We start from the raw sequence: 27,581 nt of genomic DNA on the forward strand, positions 1-27,581 counted from the left end.
TATCACTTTCTCCAAAGAACCCTGGCAACTGTAGAATGGTGAAAGTTCTGAGATATCTGAATGAGATTCCTAGCCCCCACCCCAAAAAGAGTTCTCAGGGTTCCAGGAGAGGGAGACCTATATGATCGGTTTTTGTCTATACAATACAAAAACTATGTGTAACAATTTGCATTAGTGCTGAGCGTCTGGTTTAAACATAACCTTAATAAGCTAATCTAGGTTACAGTATTGGAACACCTTGGCCTCTATGCCCCCCCCCCCCCCCCGGTATTATTGCTTCGGTAGTGAAGAAAGGGCACTGAATTAGAATATTATCCACAAGTCCAAACAACACACTACTCTGACTCCTATTCCTTGTTTCAATGCTGTATGGAAGCAACATTCTGTCAGACACATCAACTTTCTTGTATCTATGGTTCAATATAAGACTAAACAGCAGGTTAACATGAAGTTTGCCCAGAGCAGAGCTGTTTTAGAAATTCAGTGTTTCAAATTCAAACTCAAGTGCCAGAATACACAAGAAATTATGAATTGGCTCTGCATGACTATAAGGCTTTTTAATGTTGTGTATTGATCCTGCATACCTGACTGGAAATAAGCAGTTTGGCATGAACCATGGAAGAGGGAGGGTCTGGTTGCACATCATTAAATATATTTCCCAATATCACTATGGCTTTGACATGCCAATGGGATTTCATTTCAGTTAAATAAATAAAACAACACAGCAATCTTACACAAGTCCCAGTGACGTCTGTGGAATTTATTTACCAGAAATTGTGCATAGGATTGCAGCCTTAAGTAGGAAGAGAGCTTTTAAAAAATGCATCCTTTATGGAAAACAATCGAGGTAGGGACAGGATCTAAAGAAACTACAGTAAGCCTACAATTTATTTACCTTTCAGCTTGTGCGCATTCAGTTTTACGCACTTGGCAAAAATAAAAATAAATAAAAGGGGGGCAGACATCTGGGGGAAAAGACTTTGGCAATCGTACCCGCCAGTGTGGGAGCCCAATGTACTTTGACTATACACAATTTTGGCTTTAAGCGCAATCCCCAGAACATAACCCCAGCATAAATTGCGGGCTTACTGTACTTTAGATGCAGGGCTAGTGACTAGGGTGCCCTTCAGATATTTTATCTTATTATTTTTAAAATTTCTATACCGCTTTATATTTTTAATAAAAACCTCAAAGCGGTGTACAGCATATTAAATCAATAAATAATAAAACAATAGCCGGGCGATGTTCCTCTGGCCTCATGAGGAGGCTCTTCAGTAGGGCTGGGTGAGTGTGGGCCTTGCCCGCTAGGCCAGGTGGATTGTGGACCACAATTCACATTACCTCTGACTTTTGGTCATGCTGGCTGGGGCTTATGGGAGATGTAGTCCACAACATCTGGAGAATACAATATTGGCTATCCCTGATTTAAGGGATAGGGTATGACCAGTAGCATATGACTTATTTCAATGGCAGACATCTCTGCCCCCACCATGTCAAATCCCAATCTGCTTTTGAAACACCTTTGAGTTTCAAAATGCAACTCACCACAAAGCACGGAGGACTGCTGTTGGAGAAACACTGTTAAAGCTTTAATGGACATCACATAAAGGCTTTTGGATCCTGGCCAAAACTCCTAGCTTTCTTACAGTAATGAAGATGATGGGAGAAAGGCTTAAAAGTGCAGAAACTTCAGAAGAAGTGTATGTTGTTAGTAAGTTCAGATGTACTATAAATGATATTACCACTGTTGCCCAAATTTCAAGTCAATCACAGCTTATTGCCATTTTTTATACATACTATACAGTTTCTCTTAAGTACTTAAAAATAACTCCTGGCAAGAAAAATATGATATTGCAGTTGCCTACCTTTTAGCTCACTAATGCTTTGAAATAAAAGCACAACAGAGAGAACTGTGCAAAGTAGTTTGCTCCCATCTATTGCTTTTGTATTTTCACGTCATACAAAACAAAAAACAAAACATAACAAAAAACAGCCTTAGTACATATCCTTGTAGATTTCTTGTAGTAAAGGATGTAAGTGTGCATCAGATTCAGTCTTTTTGATAATCTGAACAAGCTGAGCATGTTCTGTGACAAGCTGTCGGAGGTCAGCCATTTTCTGTAGAAGCTTTGGGAAAAGGAAGATGTCATCAGGATGGTTGTTCTGCAAGTGAAGTTTTAGTACATGCACAATGCTCTCCTGCATCTTTTCAATGTGTCTTATGTTTACAAGGCCAGGGCGATCTGTTCACCAAAACAAAAAAAAAGCACATCAAGTTATTGTAGAAGAGTTAATCTGTGACCATAAATTATATTTGCTTAAGACCTTACTGAAAGACCCACTAAAAGACCCTCTCCTTAATGTTAACTGCAAGAATGAGAGTAGTAGAGTTTTTAAGACTGCTAGACTAGCGAAACCCCGCTTCAAATCCTCATACAGCCACAAACCACGAGACCAATATAAACAGAAAGCAGCTTTTAAACAGACAAAAACATGTTTTTGATCTGTTAAACTGTTTTGCCTTGTCATTTATAGCTATCCTTTTGTCCATTTTTGCTCTCAACCAACTCAAACAACTTATGAAAGGAAATTACTAGAAACAGGGAAAGGTAAAATTCAGATGAGGCCCATGAGGAACAGCAGCTAATCATTCATTCTGCACAGTATAACGCAAGAAATATTCCAATCTTTCCATCTGTTTCTCAACCACCCAAAATCTACTGTTATATTCTTTATCTTACTTGCTTAAATAATTGCTTTATTGCTATTGTTAGCTGCCCTGAATACTATTGTAGAAAGGTGGGGAGGTAGTATAAATGGAGATAATCACTAATTAGAATACATAGGTATAGAAGCTTTAAGTCTTACCTCCACAACAAATTATAGCAGCCACAAAAAGAGCTATATCACTGTCATCTAACTCCAATGCATTGAATTTCATTGCAAAATCAAACTTCGGTTCCATGATATCACAAAATGGTTTCCTTAAACTTTTGAGGAATTCTCGAGTTATAAAACCATTTCCGTAGGCTACCAGCATTCCATCTTTGTTCATTACAGAGGCTAATGTGGCAAAAATGGCTTCATAAACTCCGTATTTTAATAGTGTCACCTGGTCATTCAAGTCTAGGTTAGAGAAGCCAGGGATGGATTTGGCAAATTCTGTAAGTTCTGTTACAGCTTCGACGGAGGTACATTGGCAGCAGTGGAAAATTCGAACTTCTGCCTCCTTGTTTTGTATTCCATTGGCTACCAGTTTTGCCACCAGTGTCTTCTCTGCCATACACAACGTATCCATATCATGTATGACAAATGGCTACAAAGAGATAGTAAAAGTAAATATGTTAACTATTTACAAATATACTAATAGCAATGGAATATACTAAGATATTAAGAGGAACAAAACAAATATAATCAAAGCCCCTACTGAAGGTGTGTCTTCAGAACCAGGTTTAATGGAAGATGGGATCCACCAATGTAAAAAATTGTTTCAAGAACATTCAGCATTTTGAAAGAGGTAATGAATACACTGTAGGATGATACCACCAGAAGCATTTGCCCCATGTGGATTTGCTTGTATAGTTAAGTCTCACAGCCTAAGGTAGTAAGCTTGTAAGACAATGGTTTGGAACCCACAGCTTTGGGACCACATCTCACAATGGCATCCCAACCCCACAGGGGCATATTCTCAGAAGGCAAAGAGAGCCACAGATGGAAGGCACAAGCTAATTGCTTTGTAACCAAAATGCCCACACCCACAAGCAAGAGGGAGACATCTGTGAGCACGGGTGAATCCCAAGATCAGGCGACTGCACACAAGGAGGGGTAGAGGAAGAGTTATGCATGCGTAGGAGAAGGCACTCAAAGCACCTTCAGTGAGGGGCTTGTCAGCCAAGCCACCTGTTCATTGCACAAGCAGCATTCAAAATAGTCAATGAAAAAAATGATTGTATTGGGTCTTGAGGGAGGAGGAAACAAGACAACTAGTGTGGGGGAAGGGAGCAGGAGCACATGGAGATATCACACAAGTTTGGTTGGGGGTCTCGCACATGCATTTATTTCCCTATAAAAACAATTTTAAATATTAGGGTGTTTTATATTTTTTAAAAATATATAAAAATCAAAAAGAAAAAGTCTATAAAGATCAGGATAATGGCTGAGGTTGGAAAAAGTTTCCCTGCGTATCAGAAAAAATAGGGGGTTTGGGTGCATAGGCTGCTGGTGCTGGTATAAACACCTAAATGGGCATATTAATGTCAAAGGGTCAAATCCTTTTTGCTCAAAAAAGAAACGGAAACGGTGCTTGTTTGATCTGTGTTGACAACACTGCTATTGTCATTGGGATATTTAAAAAGTGATCACAGCCAATGTTCTTACCTTTTGCATTTAACCATTTAATACTGACTCCGACACCACCTCCATCTAATATATCACGCCTTATCTTGAAATGTATCCAGCCTTACATGACAGACCCACAGTAACAACCGTTATATAATGCACCTGAGATCTTTCTATAGTTTAGGACTGGCATTGTGAGACAGCAGGGCTCTTGTGCCTTAAACACCGATAACAGAAGAGGCACTATATTTGCGGCAAGCAAGAATACAAAAGTTTTTGCTAGTATGGAAGTACAACTATGAAAAAGCTGTGCCTGCTGACATCCTGCCAATCAGATAGCTTTTTACTTCTGTGTGTGTCTCAATTTATCTTTTCTGTGGGTCAATGGTCCTTCATATAAAAAAGGTTTCCTACCAGTTTGATATTTACCAAAGGAAAAAGATGGGGACAATATATCCCCTGACCTGGTAACATAGCTGTCAACATTTCCCTTTTTTAAAGGGAAATCCCCTTATTCCGAATAGGATTCCTCACAAGAAAAGGGAAAAGTTGACAGTTATGCCTGGTTCTTACTACTTATTCTTCTCACTTATTTACTTATAAATCTGCAGCTACACAAGTAAATTAGCATATTCCATTGTTATGCAAATATGCTTATCTTTTGAGGGGAGGGGAGAGGATCTGATCTGCAGTGCACTCTGCCCAGAAAATTATGTTAGTACCTTTGCCTCTGTTTGGAGGAATGCCTTTGAACAGGCAGTACTAGAGTCACTGACTGAGTTCACTCATATGCTGCTTTTCCACAATGAGCTATGCCTAAAGTGGCTTAAAGCAAACTTTCAAAACAAATACAGAGTATTAGAAATATGAATATACAAAATACAGAACATGTCAGAAAATTCAAAAACGACAAAACAATTTGGCAAACACAGAATAAATTCAAAATAAGTAACAACCACCATCTAGGTTGTTGAATAGGTACATTGAATAGGTACAAAGCAAAACAAAAGTTAACTGCCAATAAAGATTCTGCACTCCCAGGAGCCTGCCTTAAATGCAGCTCAGAGGGAGGGGCAGATGGCATACAGCTGGCTCCCCCACCTCTCCTCCAGAGGAGGCTGACAGCAACACAAGGTAAGCGTTGGGGAGAGCAATGATGGCAAGTCTCTTCTCCAGCCTCCTGGAAGTACCAACTGGTAGTGCGGGTCTTAAAGCACTTGGCTACTGCACTGCTAACTGTGCCACTGAGGCCTGCTGGAGTGAGGGTGCTTTTCCACTACTGTGTGTGTTGCGATGCAGGGTGTGTCTGCAGGGTGTACAGGTTCATTGGCTGCCTGTGTGTCATGTGGATGTTGTCACTGCCACAGTCCTGATTAGCAGACTGTGACAATGTTTCTGCAGATGCTGTGGGCATTTGGTTGTTTTTCTGATGTGCTTATTTCTCCTGATGTTGTACTTCCCTGCTCCTGACTACATGGACATAGGATTTGGAGGCTGCTTCAACAGAGGTGTATCAGCACACCTAGCATAAGGCAAGTACAGGATTGCAAAATGTAACTACAATCCGATGCCCATTTATCTGGAAGCAAGTCCCATTGCCATTAATTGAATAGGGACGCAGGTGGCGCTGTAGGTTAAAGCCTCAGCGCCTAGGGCTTGCCGATCAAAAGGTCGGCAGTTCGAATCCCTGCGGCGGGGTGCGCTCCCGCTGCTCGGTCCCAGCGCCTGCCAACCTAGCAGTTCGAAAGCACCTCCGGGTGCAAGTAGATAAATAGGGACCGCTTACCAGCGGGAAGGTAAACGGCGTTTCCGTGTGCGGCTCTGGCTCGCCAGAGCAGTGTCTCCGGACAGCGCTGGCCCCTGGCCTCTTAAGTGAGATGGGCGCACAACCCCAGAGTCTGTCAAGACTGGCCCGTACGGGCAGGGGTACCTTTACCTTTACCTTTAATTCTGGATAGAATTGCACCCATCAACCAAATATTTCAATTCAGTGTGGTAAAGACTCCAATTCAGTTTATTCTGAAAAACCCACATCATTAGGACTATTCATGTGGATTAAAAAAACCCACAACACATTTTTCTTTCTCTGACACTCTAGCAACTCTGGCAAAATTACAACTTACTTTTGAAAATTGCCCATTCAAAATCAGGTTACTATGCACCACCAGGGATTGTAAGAAGAAGTCGTGGAATACTGAGCAATTTATTATACGCATACATTGCCCAAATACTTTCATAGTTACCTGTGATCTTAAAATAATATAATCTTTACTGCAATGAGGGCGGAAGAGTTCCCTATTGATTCAAATAGACATACCACCTTTAAATGGTGAAATAACAATCCCAATTTTCTTTTCAATCCTGTGTTCATTTTTTTGCGTTTGATGTAAATGCAATTAGAGAGAAATGGGTAAGGCCATTTCAGACCATTTTAAACTAGATGTTGTAAAACTTTGCTGCTTTTGCTGGAGAACTAAGGTATTGAAAGCTTAGTCATTTCTAAAACCCAGTTAATCATTTCCCAATGCAGTCAAAGAAGTTCATTCAGTAATCTCTCCCCGCTCTCTCATGCACCACCCCTGCCCCCACAAACACACCCCAGTGGATCTCCCCCCCCCCCCACAGCCAAATATGCTTTAGGAACTGTCCAGTGTAAATTTAGCACCCTTGACTTGAAATGAATGAGGATGAAGGATGTTTAACTTTGGCTGGATTATGCCATTAGTATTTTTAGTGGATTCGTTTACGACTTACATCCTCTAAAAGAGGGGGAGCAGGGGAAACCACCTTCAGGGCAAGATCCAACCAAAAGATAAGCACTTCTAAATCCTGTTGGACTTGTGAGGAAAAAAATCTGTGTTTCCTGGTGCCAAGCAGATAAAGTTTCACATATCTCCAGTTTATCTCTTCCACCTCCCTTTCCTTCTGTCCCTCTCACCCTCAACGCAAAACCACCTAGCCTAGTATGGTTACCACATAGAACAACAGGCTCAAAAGTAAAAGGGACCATTTCAGCATACAGGCTGCAACTTTTCATACTCATCTATGGGCAACAAGACAAGGGGTGTGTGTGTCCCTATAATTAAAGCCCCATATCCTTTATTTCTTTTTCATTTGCTTAAAAGAAGTTGAAGAGGTTACGTGGTATGAGACTGCCCAGTTCAGCTGTATACTTCTATGAAAATGGCTAAATACGCAATAGTTAACTGCCTAGCAACAATACTTCAAAATGCCAGAAGTTACAAAGTTCTAGTCCTTAGGAAAGCTTTCGTCACAAGCTGCTCAGAACGATTGGTGTGGGTTTAACTCACCATTTACAAAAGTATCCAGAGCACATTCTCTTTAAGTATTACTTTCATGCTGCTCTTTTATATTGTGCAATTTTTATCTTTCTGCTTTTATTTGTTTTACTGTCTTTTTAACTTTATGTAAACTGTCCAGAAAACTTGTTAAAGGTGGGGTACATATCCTCAAAATAAACAAATAATAATAATAAGGCTGCCTCCAGATTAAAATAAATTTTGCTCATACAAAAGTTTTAACAGATCAAGCAATTAGTCATTAAAATCTACATAAATTTGCACTAAAATAAACTAATATACTTTGAAGAAATTTCCATAATGCATGTCACCAAATAAGCACCTCCTCCTCCTGAGAGAGAGAATGGGAGATGCCTCTTCTAACACAGCAGGTTCCATCCGCAGTTCTTAGAAGTGCTTTTACTTGTCTTACATACACATTAGCTCACCATTTGCTTAGTTTGCTATTTTTAAACTTTATGATGGCAAATACTTACTGGATTGTTGCTGGTTTTTCCTGCAAGTATGAGTCTGGCTTTGACCTTGTTCATATTAAAGTTTTTCAAATACGCTTCATAAATTCTCTTGGCGAGTGATTTAAGATCTGCGATTTCAGAATTTTCTATACAATGATCACCTGTTAGAATTTCAGCTTTCAGCTTTGCCTTCTCTGACCTTGGCATCCGTCCAAATCGAATCGCTGAGGAGAAAACATGCATTTAAAGTGGAACAGCACAAACATTTGTTCTCCAGTTGTAAGCCTGATCTTAAGCTCAAATCCTAGCTTACCAGGATCCTAGCAACAGCAGCACAAGGAGTAAACTAGCCCCACAGGCTGAGACCCCATTCCTATCTATTTGTGACCCCATAAAGAATTCAAGATACCGGGTCTGCTCGTTCCCACATCTTTTGGGGGAAGGTCTACTCAAGTCCATCAGAAGTGGGAGAATGACTGCATCAATGCATCATCTCCTTTTATTAGAGAACTGGGCCAAAACAAACAAGATGAATTTTAACAGGGAGAAATGTAAAGTATTGCACTTGGGCAAAAAAAAATGAGAGGCACAAATACAAGATGGGTGACACCTGGCTTGAGAGCAGTACACGTGAAAAGGATCTAGGAGTCTTGGTTGACCACAAACTTGACATGAGCCAACAGTGTGACGCGGCAGCTAAAAAAGCCAATGCAATTCTGGGCTGCATCAATAGGAGTATAGCATCTAGATCAAGGGAAGTAATAGTGCCACTGTATTCTGCTCTGGTCAGACCTCACCTGGAGTACTGTGTCCAGTTCTGGGCACCACGGTTCAAGAAGGACACTGACAAACTGGAACGTGTCCAGAGGAAGGCAACCAAAATGGTCAAAGGCCTGGAAACGATGCCTTATGAGGAACGGCTAAGGGAGCTGGGCATGTTTAGCCTGGAGAAGAGGAGGTTAAGGGGTGATATGATAGCCATGTTCAAATATATAAAAGGATGTCACATAGAGGAGGGAGAAAAGTTGTTTTCTGCTGCTCCAGAGAAGCGGACACGGAGCAATGGATCCAAACTACAAGAAAGAAGATTCCACCTAAACATTAGGAAGAACTTCCTGACAGTAAGAGCTGTTTGACAGTGGAATTTGCTGCCAAGGAGTGTGGTGGAGTCTCCTTCTTTGGAGGTCTTTAAGCAGAGGCTTGACAACCATATGTCTGGAGTGCTCTGATGGTGTTTCCTGCTTGGCAGGGGGTTGGACTCGATGGCCCTTGTGGTCTCTTCCAACTCTATGATTCTATACTAAGAAGCACATGGTAGCAGTGCCACAGTTTTTACAGCCTTTGTGGGTAGCTAACCTACAACTCCTTAATTATGTGAATTGCTGGAAAGCTGCAGCTAAACTGAGAAAGAAGGCTTAGAGAACGTGTGTGAAGAGGAAAGAAACACTGCAAAAACAGAGACAGAATAAATGGATGGGAGAAAGATGAGGCTTTGGAGAAACCTGTAGAGAAGGGAAAGAAAAAGGGGCAACAATGAGGCGCAGAGTGATGTGTGGTATATTGAGAAGAAGAGGGTGCAATTTGAAGTAGAGAAAGAAATAGAGTGTTAATGTAGTGAGTTCCCACACACTGCATTAAAACTGCAGTACAAACACTTCCCACAGATAAATGCATCAAAAACATCTTTCTTATATTAATAAAAACCAAGAAGTGGATTATTTGAGTTGTGTATCACCAACCAGTGGAGGGACGCGGGTGGCGCTGTGGGTAAAACCTCAGTGCCTAGGACTTGCCGATCGCATGGTTGGCGGTTCGAATCCCCGCAGCGGGGTGCGCTCCCGTCGTTTGGTCCCAGCGCCTGCCAACCTAGCAGTTCGAAAGCACACCCGGGTGCAAGTAGATAAATAGGGACCGCTTACCAGCGGGAAGGTACACGGCGTTCCGTGTGCTGCGCTGGCTCGCCAGATGCAGCTTGTTACGCTGGCCACGTGACCTGGAAGTGTCTGCGGACAGAGCTGGCTCCCTGCCTATAGAGTGAGATGAGCGCACAACCCTAGAGTCTGGCAAGACTGGCCCGAACGGGCAGGGGTACCTTTACCTTTTACCTTACCACCAACCAGACCACAGTCCAATATAGCAGCCACCAGTACTGTCCCTCCCTAAACTGAATTCCCATCTGCACCAACAGCACACAAACAGTGCAACAACTGAAGCAGAACCTAACATTGATTCAGTCATTGGTGTTATCTCAGAATGGTGCACCTTCAGATTCAGAACTAGCAACATTCTGTGTCCTATTGTAGCAATTTTACACTGAAATTTGTGAATGAATTTTAACTACAGTGTTCAATACATGAATAGTTTGAAACTGATTAGAGGCTTGTAGCCCAAAATAGGAAAAGAGGTGGTGAGGGAACACCAAGCTGCTTTCAATGAATTCCGATCTCCAGGGCCTGATAAGGTGCATCCAAGGGTACCAAAGGAGCTTGCAGATGTAATCTCAGAGCCTTTGTCTATGATCTTTGAGAATTCTTGGAAAACAGGTGAAGTCTCTGCAGACTGGAGGTGGGCAAATGGTGTCCCCAATTTCAAAAATGAGGGGGGAAAGGATGCAGGTAACTACCGACCAGTGGACTTCAATACCAGGAAAGGTCCTAGAATAGATAATCAAATGGTCGGTCTGTGAGCATTTAGAAAAGGATGATGTGATTACTAAGACCTAGCAAGGGTTTCTCAAAAACAAGTCATGTCAGACAAATCTCTCTCTTTTTTTTATGGAGTTACAAGCTTGGTGGATCAGAGGAATGCTGTGCACATAGTGTATCTTGATTTCAGGAAGGTTTTTGACGAAGCCCCCCATGGTATTCTTTGTGATGAAACTGGCAAAATGTGGGTTGAATGAGGTAACTGTTAAGTGGATTTGTAGCTGGTTGACTGTCCAAACCCAAAGTGTATTCATTAATGGTTCCTCATCATCCTGGAAAAAGGGCACCACAGTTTAAGCTGGAATGTGTGCAGAGGAAAGCAACCAAGACAATTAAGGGTCTGGAGACCATGCCTTAAGAGGAACGGTTGAAGGAGCTGGGTATGTATAGCCTGGAAAAGAGGAGACTTAGATGAGATATGATAGCCATCTTCAAATATCTAAAGGGCTGTCACATGGAAGATGGAGCCAGCTTGTTTTCTTCTGCTCTGGAGGGTAGGACTCGAACCAGTGGTTTCAAGTTACAAGAAATGATATTCTGACTAAACATCAGAAATAACTTTTTGAAAGTAAGAGCTGTTCAACCATGGAACGAACTCCAATGGGAGGTTGTGGACTCTCCTTCCTTGGAAGTTTTTAAGCACCGGTTAGATGGCCATCTGTCTTGGATGCTTTAGATGAGATTCCTGCCTTGCAGGGGGTTGGACTAGATGATCCTTGGGGTCCCTTCCAACTCTACAATGATTCCATTCTTTTCCCTTTGCTACCTTGCAATATCTGGAATTGCTCATAACAATTCTGTGTTTCTTCACCTTCTGACATCAAACTAGATCCGAAGACTGGAGAACAGAAGGAACTTAGCATTCAATAAATGCTTGTGCAAACATTCATGCAGTGTTATACTTAGTTGGTTCCTATAGCAGTTCTCATGTTTCTGTTTGTGCAAGGAGACCATCAACTTTGGATTTGACTTTTCTAGGACAAGATACAGAACAATATCTGCTTGAGCAGAAAATGTATTCCATATCTGGATGGGAGCATATGAATCCAAACCATGTTTGCTTCAGTCCTGTATTTGCATAAGATGTCGTACCAGCTATCCATGTAGAATCATTGTCCAACTTATTTTTTTGTTGAAGTAAAACAAAAATTATGGTCACTCTTACCTACCATTATGAGACATTCCAACTGAAAGGCACTTTTGAAAACGGCAGTACTGACATTTATTTCGATTCTTTTTCTGAATTTTGCAGTTGCGATCACACTTGTCGTATATAAGTTTTAGTCTGATTGTTCGCCTAAAAAAGCCCTGTGAAAAGTTTAAAGACCAGACATTAGCATATAATAAAAGCTTCTTATATTTGAAATGCATTACAATCCTAAACCTGTTTTTTATGAGAAAACACTTCAAGACAGTAGGACTTACTTCCAAGTAAAAATGTCTAGGATCGTCCTATACATCCCCCCCCCACTCAGCTATACAGTATGTAGATGTTAAGAGTAATAGTAGTAAATTTTATGTAAAATATTAATTTACACATAATACTACATTGTGAAACTCCTCCTTGCTCTGATGAACCTATGGCTAACACGGACATAAGAGCCAGATTTTCAGGCTCTTAATTTTCCCCATCTCATATATACTCAGGGTGTGAATGTTTTCAGTGGATCTGTTCAATACCTTACCTAAAGCATAATTTACATGGTAACTGGTTTAGTAGTATAAGGATGTCTGTGTTATAAATTATGTTCCTTTGTGTATGATCCCTGTTTATAAGACCATTATTAGCATCCATACATTTTTGCATTTCATTTCCTTGCGACATATCTGCTACTCAGGATAATACTTTGTACATCTGATGAAGTAGACTGTAGTCTATAAAAACTTATGAACCAATGTAGGTATTAGTCTTTAAGGTGCCAAAGGACTCTTTGTTTTTATTATTCCTACCATCATTTCTGGTTTTGCCAGGGCTTTAAAAATTGTAGATAGATAGAGTAAATGGAAGCCTCAGCTGGACAAAAATGTGTGTACACATTTTGTGCAGGGATAATTCTCTCAAACCACATTCAGTTCTCTTAAACTATCTCTAGCCCTTATTAGAATAGGAATCTAGCAATTTCAATCCAATCTTAAAATTCCAAACAAACTGTCCACTAAATTACACCACCACTCAAATTATTTGCTTAGATTACATGAAATAATTGGGATAGTTGAAGCTTTTACAGAATCAAGACATGTGGGAACCTAAATTATTGTGTCTTATCAGAAAACAGACTTCCAACTTTACACAGGTAAGTTCCAACACAATTAATGCAAATCTTATTCAACAACCTTCTGCAGCTCTGTCAACTCCCCAAAGGCAAGTCTGATGAAGCGAAGGTGGTAAAACTTCCCAAACAGTTGTACCAAGTTTTAGAGATGCAATTATGAGAAATGATTCTCAAAGCTAGAAAGGAGCTGCTGTTTGGCCGGCGGGAGACCCGTGCACTCCAAAAGCCTCTGTCACCCCCTGCCAACATTAGCCAAAGCATTCCTTTTCTAAGGAGAAAGGTGGAGGCAGAAGTTTGAGCAAAGCTGTGGGCAGGAGTGCCTCTGCCACCAGCCACCAATGGCCATATGAATGGCAAGCAGCAGAGGCAGGCCAAGTGTTTCCACACCCAGCCAACCAGCAAAACAAGTCCCAGAGGGGAAAGCAGGAGTGGCTGTTTGGGTTGCATGATGCCACTATACAAGATCCTGCTCCCCTCCTCTAACACTATTCTCAGAGTTAAAAGCATGGCAGAAACTATTCCCACAGTTAACCTGGTTTTCCAAGCTCCTCCAATGCCTAGTGTAGGTTGTGGAAACCCTGCCACCCTGTCTCCAGCTACAGACTTGGAAGGCAGAGGAGGGAAGCAGGCAATGGACCCTAATATTGTATGGAAGATACAGCAAGAGATCAGGGGCCAACAGCCCAAATTTATGCATACCTGCAGTCCAAAGCACACTTACTTGTAAGTAAGCCCCACTGAACACAGTGAGACTTGTTTCTGAGTAGATATGCATAAATCTGTTCCAGCAGGATCTCAATTACAAGTTTTGCCTTGGTTACCAAGGTCTGCCCAAGTTTATGGAGCTCTGAACATAACGAGTCACATGAGATACTTTGAGTTAACAGCATAGTGTTAAAATAGATCGCATGAGGCATGTGTACCAATAATTCTTTATATGGCATTTTTCATAGCCACTTCCCATTTTTCTTAATTTCCAGTTCTTTAGCTCGCTTTGCTACTAGATGAATCCTTATTTTGCCCCAGTACAAATCTCTCAATTATCTGTCAGTAAAAGCATTATGATACTCATTTCATAATGTATTGTATGCTAAAGCCAGCCTCCCCAAGAAGCCTTCCCCAACCTGGTGCCCTTCAGATTCTGGACTACATTTCCATGAGGCCCAGCCAGCCTGGCCAATGGTCAGGTATGATGGACATATGATGGAGGTATGATGGCACCTCTTAAGACCAGCCTTTCTCAACCTGTGGGTCCCCAGATGTTGTTGAACTACAACTCCCATCACCCCTAGCTAGCAAGGCCAGAGCTCAGGGATGATGGGAGTTGTAGTCCAACAACATCTGGGGACCCACAGGTTAAGAACTGCTGTCTTAGACTGTTATTGTCCGTGCTAAAGATCGCCACGATGTGCTCCTTACCAGGGCTATGACGAGCACCCACGACTAATACGCTCCATGATGGTTATCAAAATTATACCTCAATGCAGGCTACAAGGAAGAAAACCAAGGTGCAAAATGAACACTCAAGCGCTTCAAGATCCCATTAAGTGGGATTGCTTCAAAACGACTCTTAAGGACCACCTGCATTCAGAATTCCCTGATAACATCGAGGAACACTGGACCAAGCTAGAAACATCCATTATTGCAGCCTGCGAACAAACTATTGGCTGAAATCTTCAAAGTGGGCAGAATTGAACTTACACAACAACTTCACAAGCTCATCAAAAAAATCTGGGAAAGAGAAGAAATCCCAGCAAACTTTTGGGATGCCAAAATTATCAATCTCTTTTAAAAAAGGTGACAGAACTGATTGTGGAAACTATCAAGGCATCTTTCTATTATCTGCAGCTGGCAAAATTCTTGCAAGGATCTTAGCAAACCATCTCTTAACAATATCCGAGGCGACCCTTCCTGAATCTCAAAATAGTTTTCAGCCTTCTAGGGGGACAGTGGACATGATTTACATCGCTCGACAGCTTCAAGAAAAATGCAGAGAGCAAAACCAACCCCTGTATATGGCGTTTATTGACCTGACTAAGGCTTTCAACACTGTAGATCGTAATGCCCTGTGGACTGTCCTTCTGAAAGTTGGTTGCCCAGATAAATTTGCAAACATCATTCGGCTCCTATGATAATATGACAGCAACAATCACAGATAACAATGGCTCTCAAAGTGCACCATTCACAGTGGGATCAGGTGTTAAACAGGGTTGTGCTATTGCCCCAACTCCATTATTTTCATTGCCATGATCCTAAACTTTGTCGAAGGGAAACTCCCCACCGAAGTAGAAATCATATATCGAACATATGGAAAGCTCTTCAATCTGAGCAGGCTGAAAGCAAAGAGTAAGGTTACCGTAACTTCCATAATAGAACTTCAGTATGCTGATGACAACGTAGTGTGCACACGCTCAGAGGATGACCTCCACACCATCCTAAATATCTTTGCAGAAGCTTACAAAAAGCTTGGCCTATCACTCAACATCCAAAAAAATCAAAGTGCTGCACCAGCAAGTACAAAATAACCCCTCTGCAGTGCCACAAATCCAACTCAATGGTGTAACGTTGGAAAATGTTGATCACTTCTCCTACCTATCTTTCCACAAGGGTATCGCCTGAGCTCAGCGAGTGCACCTTTCTCCCAATTGAAGGGCAGAGTGTTTGAGATTCACAAGGAAACCAAAATGCTTGTTTACAAAGCTATTGTACTGCCAACCTTACTATATGCTTGTGAAACATGGACCACTTATAAATGCCATCTCCAACTCCTCGAAAGATTCCATCAGTGGTTTCTCCAAAAAATTTTACACATCACTTGGGAAGACAGGCGAACTTGTATCAGCATACTGGAAGAAGCAAAGATCACCAGTGTTGAAGCATTGATTCTTCAACATCAGCTTTGTTGAACGGATCATGTTGTGCAGATGCCTGATGATCGTCTTCCAAAGCAACTACTCTATTTTGAACTTAAAAATGGAAAGCGTAATGCTGGTGGTCAACAAAAGAGGTGTAAAGACTCTCTCAAGGCAAATCTAAAATAATGTAGTATAAACACTGACAACTGGGAAACACTGGCCTGCGAGCACTCCAGTTGGAGAACAGCCTTTACCAAAGGTGTTATGGGCTTTGAAGACACTCGAACTCAGTACGCAAGGGAGAAACATGCTAAGAGGGAGGCACGCCTTGCAAATCCACACCGTGATCAACTCCCGCCTGGAAACCAATGTCCCCACTGTGAAAGGATGTGTGGATCCAGGATTGGCCTCCACTGTCACTTACGGACTCACTGTTAAAACCGTGTTCATGGAAGACAATCTTACTCGGCTACGAGTGATTGCCAAAGAAGAGGAGGAGGAGGAGGAGGACATTGTAGTCCACAACCTCTAGGGTGCAGCAGGTTGGAGAAGGATAACCCAGAGCATCAGAGGCTATCCCTCAATCCACACTTAAGCACATTCCTGCCCAAACCCATTACAGTTGTGCTCAGGTATGAACAAACTGAGGAATGCCGAGTCTTACTAAAGCTGAAGCCATTGTCCAATTTACAAAATGGTCAAATAAAACCATTCTCAAAACATCAAACAAAAGCCTGGTTTATGAGCAAAGTAGTTATAAACTTATTCCAGACTATTTTCAGTAATGTAATTTTCTGACTGAATTGTATATAGTAAAACAACATAGTTATGTGCCCTGCTGCACAGGAAAAGGTAGTTTCCATCTTAAATCATAGTTTACATTTAAGTTGTAATACCAAAAAACTTCATGTAAAAAAATGACACACTATACTTTGAAGCAAAATTAATTAGAAGTAAGGCACATGGGTGTCAATAGTGTTTGTTTCCAAGTAATCATGCTTGGAATTTTACAGCACATTCTCCCCATATCTCAGAAGCTAGCTTTACTGAATTCAAAGGGGCTTACTCCCAGGTAAATGGAGCTAGGACTGCTAACTTCACAAAGGACTTCTCAATAAGATCCAACTACTAATTTCTAGATTAAAAAAAAACTTTTATTCAACAGCTCTAAAGTAATTAATTTGCTATTCTGGAATATCGTTATGCAGAGAATATTGTGGACAGTACCTTACAACCTTCACAAGCATGGACTCCATAATGGTAGCCTGAAGCTTTATCTCCACATATTCTACATTCAATATTTAACGATGCACTTGGCAGTTCATCTTTGCTACCCGAAACTGTGGAAAAATTCACAGACGAGGGACTGGATGCTGGCGAGAGAGAGTCTGAAAGTTAAAAAAAAAGTTAGCAAATACTAACAGCAAACTCAGGTGACTGAAAGCCTATAAGTTTGGAAGCTAAACAAGACAACTCAAAATATTTGAGAGGCACCTATTTAAGCAAAAGAATATATATCTGTGAATTAAAAGAAATTACTATTTTCCAACTGCATGACAGGAACCTGTGAGAAAATATGGAATTCTGATGGCAGCTGAACTTATAGAGGATGGGTGGGTGCAGTATGGAAGAAAAGGATTCTAATAAATAATAGACAAGCACACTGTATTGTGTCTACCAATCAAGTTTATGGCTGAGCGTGCCTGTCCCATCTTGGCAACCCCTGTTTAAGCCGGGGAGTTCTAAACAGAAGAGGCAAGAGCTGAGCAACGAGAGCAAACAGTCTCTTGGGCATGGTGGGTTTCTTTTGCAGGTCCCTTGGGGGTACTGGTGGACACACTGATGACCCCTGGTTTACACAAATCCCAAATCATGTTTCAGCAATATAGCAAACCAAGTATTTCAAATTGTATTAGGTGTCATAAAAAGGTAAAGGTAAAGGTACCCCTGCCCGTACAGGCCAGTCTTGACAGACTCTGGGGTTGTGCGCCCATCTCACTTAAGAGGCCAGGGGCCAGCGCTGTCCGGAGACACTTCCGGGTCACGTGGCCAGCGTGACATCGCTGCTCTGGCCAGAGCCAGAGCCGCACACGGAAACGCCGTTTACCTTCCCGCTGGTAAGCGGTCCCTATTTATCTACTTGCACCCGGAGGTGCTTTCGAACTGTTAGGTTGGCAGGCGCTGGGACCGAGCAGCGGGAGCGCACCCCGCCGCAGGGATTCGAACCGCCGACCTTTCGATCGGCAAGCCCTAGGCGCTGAGGCTTTAACCCACAGCGCCACCTGCGTCCCATTAGGTGTCATAAGGGTACATAAAAGGTTGCTGCCATACATTAAAACAAAATCTGATTAAATCCATTCTAGATAATAACATTCTTACCTGTGATGATTGATCCATCAGACCCAGCTCCATTTCCCAGTGACTGGAAGTCTGTTACACTTAATGCTCCCGAACTATCCCCACTTATAGATTGTGAGAGCTCTTGTATGGAATCCATATCTTGTAAGAATTCTTCAGATAAAGGACTACCAAGATCCTCATCCTTTAAGGGAAGGAGGGGGCAAAGCTGGCTTTCTGTGTCCACCATTTCGGTGAAGCAAAGTATGTCGCTCAGCATTTATTAGGCGTCTGAAAGCAAAACAAATATCTTAGCAAGGTAAGATGAGCCACTTATTTGCCATATTTGTATGATTCCCTCTCAAAATACCCAGGGATGTAGCTTATAGCATCAATGGTGCAAACCACGTTCAAATTTTCCGTATTTCTGTATTTCCCAGTGTATAAGACGACCCCCAACTTTTCCAGTTAAAATATAGTTTGGGATATACTCACCGTATAAGACTACCCCTCTTCCAATGCATAACAGGTTAAGAACCTGCTTCAGGTTAAGAACGGACCTCTGGAACGAATTAAGTTCTTAACCCGAGGTACCACTGTATTCACATGTTGCTTTTTCATAGAAGTGAAAAGCAGGACAGCAAGTCATGGACTCAACATTCCTATGGAATGCCTACCAAATACAATAAAAGGTAAAGGGACCCCTGACCATTAGGTCCAGTCGTGACCAACTCTGGGGTTGTGGTGCTCATCACGCTTCACTGGCCAAGGGAGCCTGCGTACAACTTCCGGGTCATGTGGCCAGCATGACTAAGCCGCTTCTGGCGAACCAGAGCAGCACACAGAAATGGCGTTTACCTTCCCGCCGGAGCGGTACCTATTTATCCACTTGCACTTTGACGTGCTTTCAAACTGCTAGGTTGGCAGCAGCAGGGACCAAACAACGGGAGCTCACCCCATCGCGGGGATTTGAACTGCCGAACTTCTGATCAGCAAGTCCTAGGCTCTGTGGTTTAACCCACAGCGCCACCTGTGTCCCACTGAATACAATACAATACAATACAATAGCAATGCAGCAGAAAAATGGCAGGCACCAGAACATACCTGTGAAAAATGCAAACCAAAGCTCATTTTAATTTTTTTTGAATATTTTAAATGGCTGTTTTAAACTGATTTTACCATTAAGTTTATTGTTTTATCTCTCTGTAAACCACTTTGAGGGTTTTAAAACATATAATCAAGTGGTGTACAATTTTTAGAAATGGAAATAAATAAAAAGATAAAAAATGCCTGGGGGAAAGGAAAAAAAATAGTCTAGTCAAGTCATGGGTTCATGTTTGCAAGTTCAATCACAGTCGTAAACTAGCATTATTTATTTTTCATATATTTAATAAATTTGTACACCACTGTTCATTTGTAATATCAAGGCAGTTCGCAACATAAAAATACAATATAAAAAACACAAAATACATAGTAAAAATTAAACATGTCATGGGGGATGTTTCCCCACCCACACAGGGCTCTAAATTGCATATAAATATGTAACTAACATTTTGAAGGTGATATCAGAATTCTCAACACTGCTACCATAACTTGGGATCTGAGATAACCGATCTCCCTTAAAACATCTCCCCTCCCCAAGAATTGCTGTACTGCCTGGCATTCTCACAAGTGCTGGTAGGTGTGCGCTTACATTTCTTGGTAAAGGATTGACAGTTCAAGAATCAAGCTAGCTTTCAATGGCAAACTTGTGCATCATCATCATCATCATCATCATCAGCTGGACCAGATCAACAGCCCAGCTGTTCCAGCATCTTGTTCTTGCAGTGGCCAACCAGATGCCTGTGGAAAACCCACCTTCCGTTTCTAACAACTGATATTCAGATGCTGCCTTCAAGAATAGCCATGATGACTATGCTCCATGCCCAACAGCCACTGGTAGGCCTTATCCCCCATAACTTTGTCTAATAATCTTTTAAAGCTATCCAGATTGGTATTCCAGATCATCTTTCCTCACTGCACTGCTATCTACTCTGCCAGCTACTCTGTTAGGGAGTTGGACATGTTAAATCTCTTTCATTCTGTCAGATAAGAAAAATATTGGTTTTTTCCATCGAAATAGTTTAGTTCTCATTAATTATTATGAAATGTCCAAGCAAATAATTTTACATAGAGAAAATGGAATGCACATGCAGCAGTAAGGAAGTGTGAATGTTGCACATATAAACAAATAGGAAAGGAGGGACAAAATAAATAGCAAATAAATAGATCCATTCATAGTTTTTTTGTGCTAGGAGTCTTTTGTTGGTGGGGAAAGGTAGTACAGGATTAGGGAAAAAATGTAAAGGAACTCACCACCATAAAGTGGGGGCAGGCAGAGAGAAGGAAGACAATGCTTAAATCCAAGATCCGCCCCCCCAAAAAAACATTCTCTGGTGATTCACGGTGTGTCTCATTTTTATTATGGAATGGTCTTTTAAATCCACAGGCTGCACTGCTCTGGCAGCCAGAACCATCCAGAGTCATATCTCTTTGGAGTTGTTTTCAACCCTCTAATCTCATGTTCCAATAAAGAAAGATTACCAACTGTCCTTGAAAGAGTAGTTAAATATTCACTTCTCATTTAGGACTCTTGACCTCAAGACAACACCACCAGCTTCAACAATAATTCAAGTGCAGAATACTGTGTGATCACGCCACGTGTCCAGGCCCCCCTCTCTCTCCTGTATCTGTTATGTTATGTTATAACTGCATTGGTTTGTGGTCTTTACAAACCATGATTTAGTCTTCAAACTATGCTGAATCTCAGGTTTATGCAGATTCTCTATTTAGAGATAATCTTTTAGAACTCTGCCCTGCTCTCGGTTTTATTTCATTTTTCTTACTTGACTACTTTGCAAAACAGTTATTGAACTCTTGCCAGTTTTGTACAATTCTACCTCTTATGTATTCTCAAAGATACTCAACAGCACAGTGCTACTTGGTCTCCAATTAATACTTTGGCCTTGTTTTTACTAGTAATATGGCTCAATAAGGGCACCATTTGGGAAAACTTGAATGCAAAATTGAGATATGAAATACAGTATAGACACATTGCTTCCCAGCAAACTATGCTAAAGTTTCTTAAATAATGATTCTATAGAAAACTTAAAATTAATTGGAGAGCTATAATCATATGCAAGGAGAATTTAAGGGGGGAAAGGGAAACCAGAGGGGGTGGAGGGAGTCATTAAATGCAAATTTGGATTGGATATGTATAAACAAAAGAAAAATGCTGTTATTTTGAAACTTGAAAAAGAAAATATTAAAAAGAAAAAAAAACTTGTAATCCATACAGAAGTATAGTAAGCAATTCCATCCACAGTCACAGTTTTCTATGCTGCCTCTGCTGAATCCACAGTGCTAGAGGCAAGTCATTGTTTTCATTGCCTCTTCAGCAGTAGGAAGCACAGTAACAGAAATTCCATGCAAGATCCTCTCCAGACGTGCATTTTGTTTATGTGGACTGTACCATAGTTTCTAGCTACACAATAATGTATCACATGCTACATTTTCTTGTGAACTCAAACCCAGAAGAAGATCATTTAGGAAACTAGTGCCATGACTTCACAGCATAACATCTGAACGAAATGTTAGTACACTCTGACTTTTTTTATTTAGCAATTAAATATGTACAGCAATTTTTCCAGTCCTAGATAAGTGTCTTACCTCATCAATATCCAGCACAACCAATGCTTATTATTCCTATTCACAGCAAAACTTAAATTTCCTTCAGTTCAATTTATTTCTCCCACTCCCGTTAATTTTCTCTCTCAGCTGTTTTCCTCCTCTCCTGCCTAAGAAGCCAGTGCACTCCTCTAGCTCCCCCCACCCCACCCCAGCTCTTCCTGCATCTGCACAGCTGCAGCCTCCACACCATCTGTAGCCCCAGCACCATTCATTACAAAATACAAACAGACCACAATTATTTACAAGTTGAAAAGCTACAGTGAAACTAACATCTGTTTGCGGAAGAAACTGCACAAGAATGAATTCTTCCTCTGGGCTGAAGAGAAAAACGATACTATGTCCTTTCACTGGTATTCTTTCTTGCTTTTACTGCCAATGCATTGCATCACTCAGTGTTACAATACAATATCGGGAAATACAACAGCTCATATCAGCGTCTTCTTCCTTGTTTGGTTATACACTTTATACACTTTATACATGAACACGTTTTCTGCTGCATTTTCTCAGCAGTAGATACAGAAGCATGCATGCCCTCTCATTCTCTCTCTCTGGTCAAGACTTGCATGTTCTGGCAACACAGAGGGAGGGAGGGAGGGAGGGAGGGAGGGAGGGAGGGGAGTCTTACTAGCAAATGCTCTCCTCTTCATCCCCTCACCTGTATTTATGTACAGTGGTACCTCGGGTTACATATGCTTCAGGTTACAGACACTTCGGGTTACATACACTTCAGGTTACAGACTCCACTAACCCAGAAATAGTACCTCAGGTTAAGAACTTTGCTTCAGGATGAGAGCAGAAATCGTGCTCTGGTGGTACGGCGGCAGCGGGAGGCCCCATTAGCTAAAATGGTGCTTCAGGTTAAGAACTGTTTCAGGTTAAGAACGGACCTCTGGAACGAATTAAGTACGTAACCAGAGGTACCACTGTATACAGAACAGTGGAAGTTAAGTTAAAATAGCTCATAAAGGTTTTCAAGAATATGACCTATTCAACATATATCTACTTCAATAAATAGCTTTATTTCTTTTTTATTTAAGTATTTATAAACCACACATTCATAGGAAACATAACAAGGACAGGGCCGTCTTACCCATAGCCACTAGCGGTGTGGGGCACCCGGGCGCGGGCTCTCAGGGGCTCCAGGCTGAGAGTCTGGGGCAGAGATTTGGAGTTTGGGGATTGGAAATGCTGACAGCTGCTGCCGAGTGGAGCAGAGCCTGTCAGAGCACCGCAGCTCTTCCGCTGCGGGCGAGCGAGGCGCTGTGGCAGCCAGCCGGCCGGATCCACCCTCCTGCGCGCCTGGGATTGGTGGGCTGTTGAGAGGCCTGCCGAGCACACGCTGCTCACACGAGGCACCTGGCTTCGCTCAGTCACTGCCACCGCTGCCACCTCGGGTTTGACTGTTGTTGCACTGGGCTCTGCTTGCACACCCCCCAGGTGCCCGGCCCCACTCTGCTGCTGCCTTGGGCTTCTCTGTTGCTGCTAAGGCAGCTGGCCAGGCCAGCTCTGCGTGCCTCACCAGCCCACCCTAAAAAAGGTCAACAACTCTGGGCAACCTGGGGGGGGGCGCGCCAGGCGGATCTTTACACCCTGGCGCTGCATATGCTTAAGATGGCCCTGAACAAGGCAGTATATAAAGCATAAACCTTAATATAACAGCATCTGCAAAAATATAAGTACCATGTCAATATAACTTGGTTAGGGGGAGGGAATCAAATTCCAAATGCTGGTTTGAGAAATAGTTTTTAGGACCCTAAAGGAAAGCAGGTAAGGAGTTCCACAGGACAGGGTCTGCCACACTAAAGGATCACTCTTGCTAAAAGCTGGCTGAACTTCAGGGGCATGGAGGACCACCAAAAGTGGCCCATCAGAAGATTTCTGTGATCCCAAGGAACCAGGCAGCTCTTAAGGTACTTTGGAGGCAAACTGTTTAGGGCAGGCATAAGCAAAATCGGTCCTTCAAATGTTTTAGGACTAGAACTCCCACCATCTCTGACCACTGGTCTTGTTAGCTAGGGCTGATGGGAGTTGTAATCCCAAAACATCTGGAGGGCCGAGTTTACTTATGCCTGGTTTAGGGCTTTGGGACTTAACACAAGAACCTTGACCCTGGGCAAATCAGCAACCAGTGGAGTTTTCTCAGCAAAAGAGTTAACATTTTGCCAGTAACCTGTTCCAGTGAGCAGTCTGGCCACTGCACTGCACGCTAGCTGCAGCTTCTAGACCCCATACAAAGGCACACATGAAGCACATTCCACTAATCAAGTACTGATATCATCTGAAGTAGTTATATTCAGTAATTAGTAGCTCCTGCACTAATTATTTACTTTTTTGTTTTAATAAAATTATTCATATTTACAAACACATTAAATACTCCTGAAAACAAAGTTGTAGGATACCCTACATACTAACCTCTCTCTCCTTAATTCCCTGCATTTCCCATCATCCCAGGAAAGCCTATTACACATCCTAACATCATAAGTAAGCTCCAGAGTAGTGGCTATAGCCCCAGCGGCCGTCCGTCCCTGGCCAGTTTCTGCATCCCCAAATGCCACTCTCTCAGATTTAAGGATATCCTTAGACAGTTCACAAGCCCAGTTGCCAGTTCTTAAAATGCAAACATACAGGCTCCTTGATCTTCTACAAGGATAAAAGAGAGATGTAGTAGCACTTTACTCATCAAAAATATAAAATGCATTAAGATTAGATCTTCTAAACTAGTAAAATAAATACAACAGAATTCTATAATGCATTATTAATTTAATATTATGCTGCTGTAATGCTATTTATAGGCACAGGACAGATAAGAAAATGTAGAAGTCTACATTTTTTCATTAAGAAGGAACACACAGTAACATCATTCTCCAACACCCAGGAAAAAAAAAATCCCCCAGAAGGTGAGGAGTAGAAACCCATGAGAGGGAATTTCTTTGAGCATCCAGTCTCTGATTCTAAGCTGAAATGACTAGATAGCTACATTAGTCTCTGACTCTAAGACTTGTGAAACACCACCGCTATCCTAAGTCATGTCATTTCCAGAGCTAGACATTACTATTTATCGAGACTTGCAACGTGCCATTCTTTCCCATAGACCTGGGTGGTGTACCCTCTCAACCAAGTGGGCTGCAAGAGTACATTGACATAGAATTTGTGTGCCAGCACTGAATTTCCATATCGTTAATTAAAGTATTGACAATATAATATTAGTTAATATACACGACTAATATATTTTATTAAATAGATTATTAAATACACCTTTAATAAATGTAATATAGTTAATTATTAAACAAATCTAATATACACAATTGGGATGAGTACCTGACAGATTGATACCGGTAGAAGCACAAGACAGAAATGCAGGAGAACTCAGGATCGGAATGTGTGTGAGAATCTGACTGCTGAAATCCCACCCAGAGAAGATACAAGTGCAGGGAAAGGGAATCAATGCATCCTCCAAACAACTGACTTCCCAGTCAAGGAGGAGTTGGTACATTTTGGAAAGAGTTTTCATTTAGGAGTTGACCAAATCTGTTTCCAATCTAGATGTTTCTGTCGCAAACCCCTTTTTTAATCTATTTTGAATGTTTCAAATAGTTGATAATATTGGAACCAATCCACTATCTGTTCTCTTATCTCTTCAAAGCTTTTCAGCTTTAGTTCATATTATATTCCGGTAGTAGTTTTGGATCCAAATAAGGCTTTGCATGTATTACTACACCACTTTTTATCAAATTATTAGAAGAGATAAAGTCTAGTCCCAGTCTCTTATTTGATAAAACTCTTTTATGGTTTTTTTGCAACGTGGGCCTCTTGCAGGCATATTATGTCATGTTTTTGTTTTTCTAAAACATGTGCCACCCTGTTTCTCTTTGCTTTTTCGTTAAGTCCATTCACATTCCATGTGATCATTTTGAGACCCATACTTTATTATAAATTATGACACCTGACACATTAAGTCCTTTCACAGCTACTGAGTGAGCAGTGCTCAAAATTGGGATAGGAAAGCTAGGCGCCAACCTGGAACCTGGGTTGTGGGTGCCAAAACACAATGTGTAAATACATTTCTTCCCTGCAGATCTCCCCACTCGCTTCGTCCTTTTTTCTTACTTGGTGGAAGCTGCCTGGGTCTGGTTTTGTCTGACCTCAGGCAGCGATTCTCGAGCCTCAGCAGCAGAGGGCTGCTCTTGGTGGCCGTGGGGGACAGCAGCAAAGGTGGCAGCAGGATTCTGATGGCCTCGGCAAGAGGTGCTGGGGGTGCTGCCAAGGAAAGGAGCCGTTTGGGTTCAGAGCATCATCAGCGCTGCAAATGTGGAGCTGCTTGTTTGGCTGCTCCAACTTCGTAAGCAGCTCTGGCAGCTTCTGCACTTCAGCATCAGCACCACCATGGCTCCAAAGAACCCCGTCACTCTTTCACCCCACAAGGCAGCAGCAGGAGAGCTCCTGCTGCCGTTCCTCTCCCCTTCCTCCTATTCTCTCTCTGTCTGGTGAAGCTCCCCCCTCCCTCCCCTTCTTCCGCATCTCCAACATGGGGAGAAGACTCTAAGGCCAGGGGGAATCAGCTGGCTTCCGCAGTAATGGAGAATAGAAAGAAGGGAACAGAATGAGGAAGCTTCATGCTGAACTGCAGAAGCTTCTAGAGCTGCTTAAGAAGTTGGAGCAGCCAAATGAACAGCTCCACATTTGCAGCACTGATGAAGCTCTGAGTGGCAGCCCCAAACAGCTCCTCTCCTCGGCAGCATCCCATCAGCACTTCTCCTCAGCAGCAGAGGAGACCCTGCAAGAGTTGCTGCCTAGGATGTTTCGGCACATGCGTCTTCTGGTACCGTGCTACCTTGTCAATCAGGCAGGGCAGTACAGCAGCAAAAGAGGCATGTATTTTGGTGCCCTGAGGCCCCACAGACCAACTGACTGGTGTGATATTGCCAGGGGGAGATGTTAGGCACCAAACAATGGTGCCTGGACATCTGCACTGCCTCACAAAAGGTCGGCTGCCAGTCAAAATTAGATGGGCTAATTTTGAACGCTGTGAGTGAGCCAACAACAAAATAAGAATTGAACTCTTGAGCTGATGTGAAACAAAACAGACCAGGAGTTATGATATTATAAAAAATACTATTTTGTCAACTTACACCTATTCAAGCAAGAATATCTGTAATAGTTTCTTTCCACAGTGCCTTAAAGAAATCAGAGTGGTTTGCATAATATACAAAATGCAAATTTTACTTACCATTTACAATAGATTCTTGGAAAACTAGAAACAAAAACTGTATCCATAATATGTTTCCCTTCCATTTTCTTGGCAGACTTGCTTGTTGTTAGATTCACCATGAATTCTGGATTTCTAGTGTTTTCACTTAAAAAGAAAAAGAGTACTACATAAGATAAACAGAACATGGAAAGGGGGCTCTTAAATGCAGCTAAGGCACATGCAAACTTCCGCAAGTCTGTTGCCCCCTCCCCCAAACTTTAATAAGGTATGTCTATTACTATCCAATCTAGCAACTGCACTTTCAAAAAATCTAATCAGCAGGTAAATTATTAGTCCCATATATTAAGATCTATACAAGCA

General features: G+C 41.9%; 1 protein-coding gene across 1 annotated transcript; it reads right to left on the reverse strand.

The window, feature by feature from the left end:
* Positions 1–1,567: 1,567 nt before the first annotated feature.
* Positions 1,568–27,365, reverse strand: PPARA (peroxisome proliferator activated receptor alpha). The gene is made up of 7 exons (XM_079975316.1): positions 27,240–27,365; positions 18,326–18,574; positions 17,174–17,334; positions 11,988–12,126; positions 8,135–8,337; positions 2,869–3,316; positions 1,568–2,243 (listed from the first exon to the last, which is right to left on the reverse strand). Exons 2-7 carry the CDS (start codon positions 18,561–18,563, stop codon positions 1,996–1,998), a joined length of 1,437 nt encoding a protein of 478 aa, XP_079831442.1. The 5' UTR covers positions 18,564–18,574; positions 27,240–27,365; the 3' UTR covers positions 1,568–1,995.
* Between the last annotated feature and the right edge of the window lie 216 nt (positions 27,366–27,581).

Source organism: Podarcis cretensis (genome assembly GCF_951804945.1).
Source record: "Podarcis cretensis genome assembly, chromosome: 5".
NCBI lineage: Eukaryota > Metazoa > Chordata > Lepidosauria > Squamata > Lacertidae > Podarcis > Podarcis cretensis.

Bases quoted from the DNA above. Each gene is read 5' to 3' on its own strand.
- PPARA (XM_079975316.1), bottom strand. From the start codon at position 18,563: ATGCTGAGCGACATACTTTGCTTCACCGAAATGGTGGACACAGAAAGC. The intron at 8,338-11,987 runs GTAGGTAAGAGT...TTTTCTCCTCAG, and splicing joins AGTTGGAATGTCTCATAATG to CGATTCGATTTGGACGGATG. The intron at 2,244-2,868 runs GTAAGACTTAAA...TTTGGTGAACAG, and splicing joins TGCTATAATTTGTTGTGGAG to ATCGCCCTGGCCTTGTAAAC.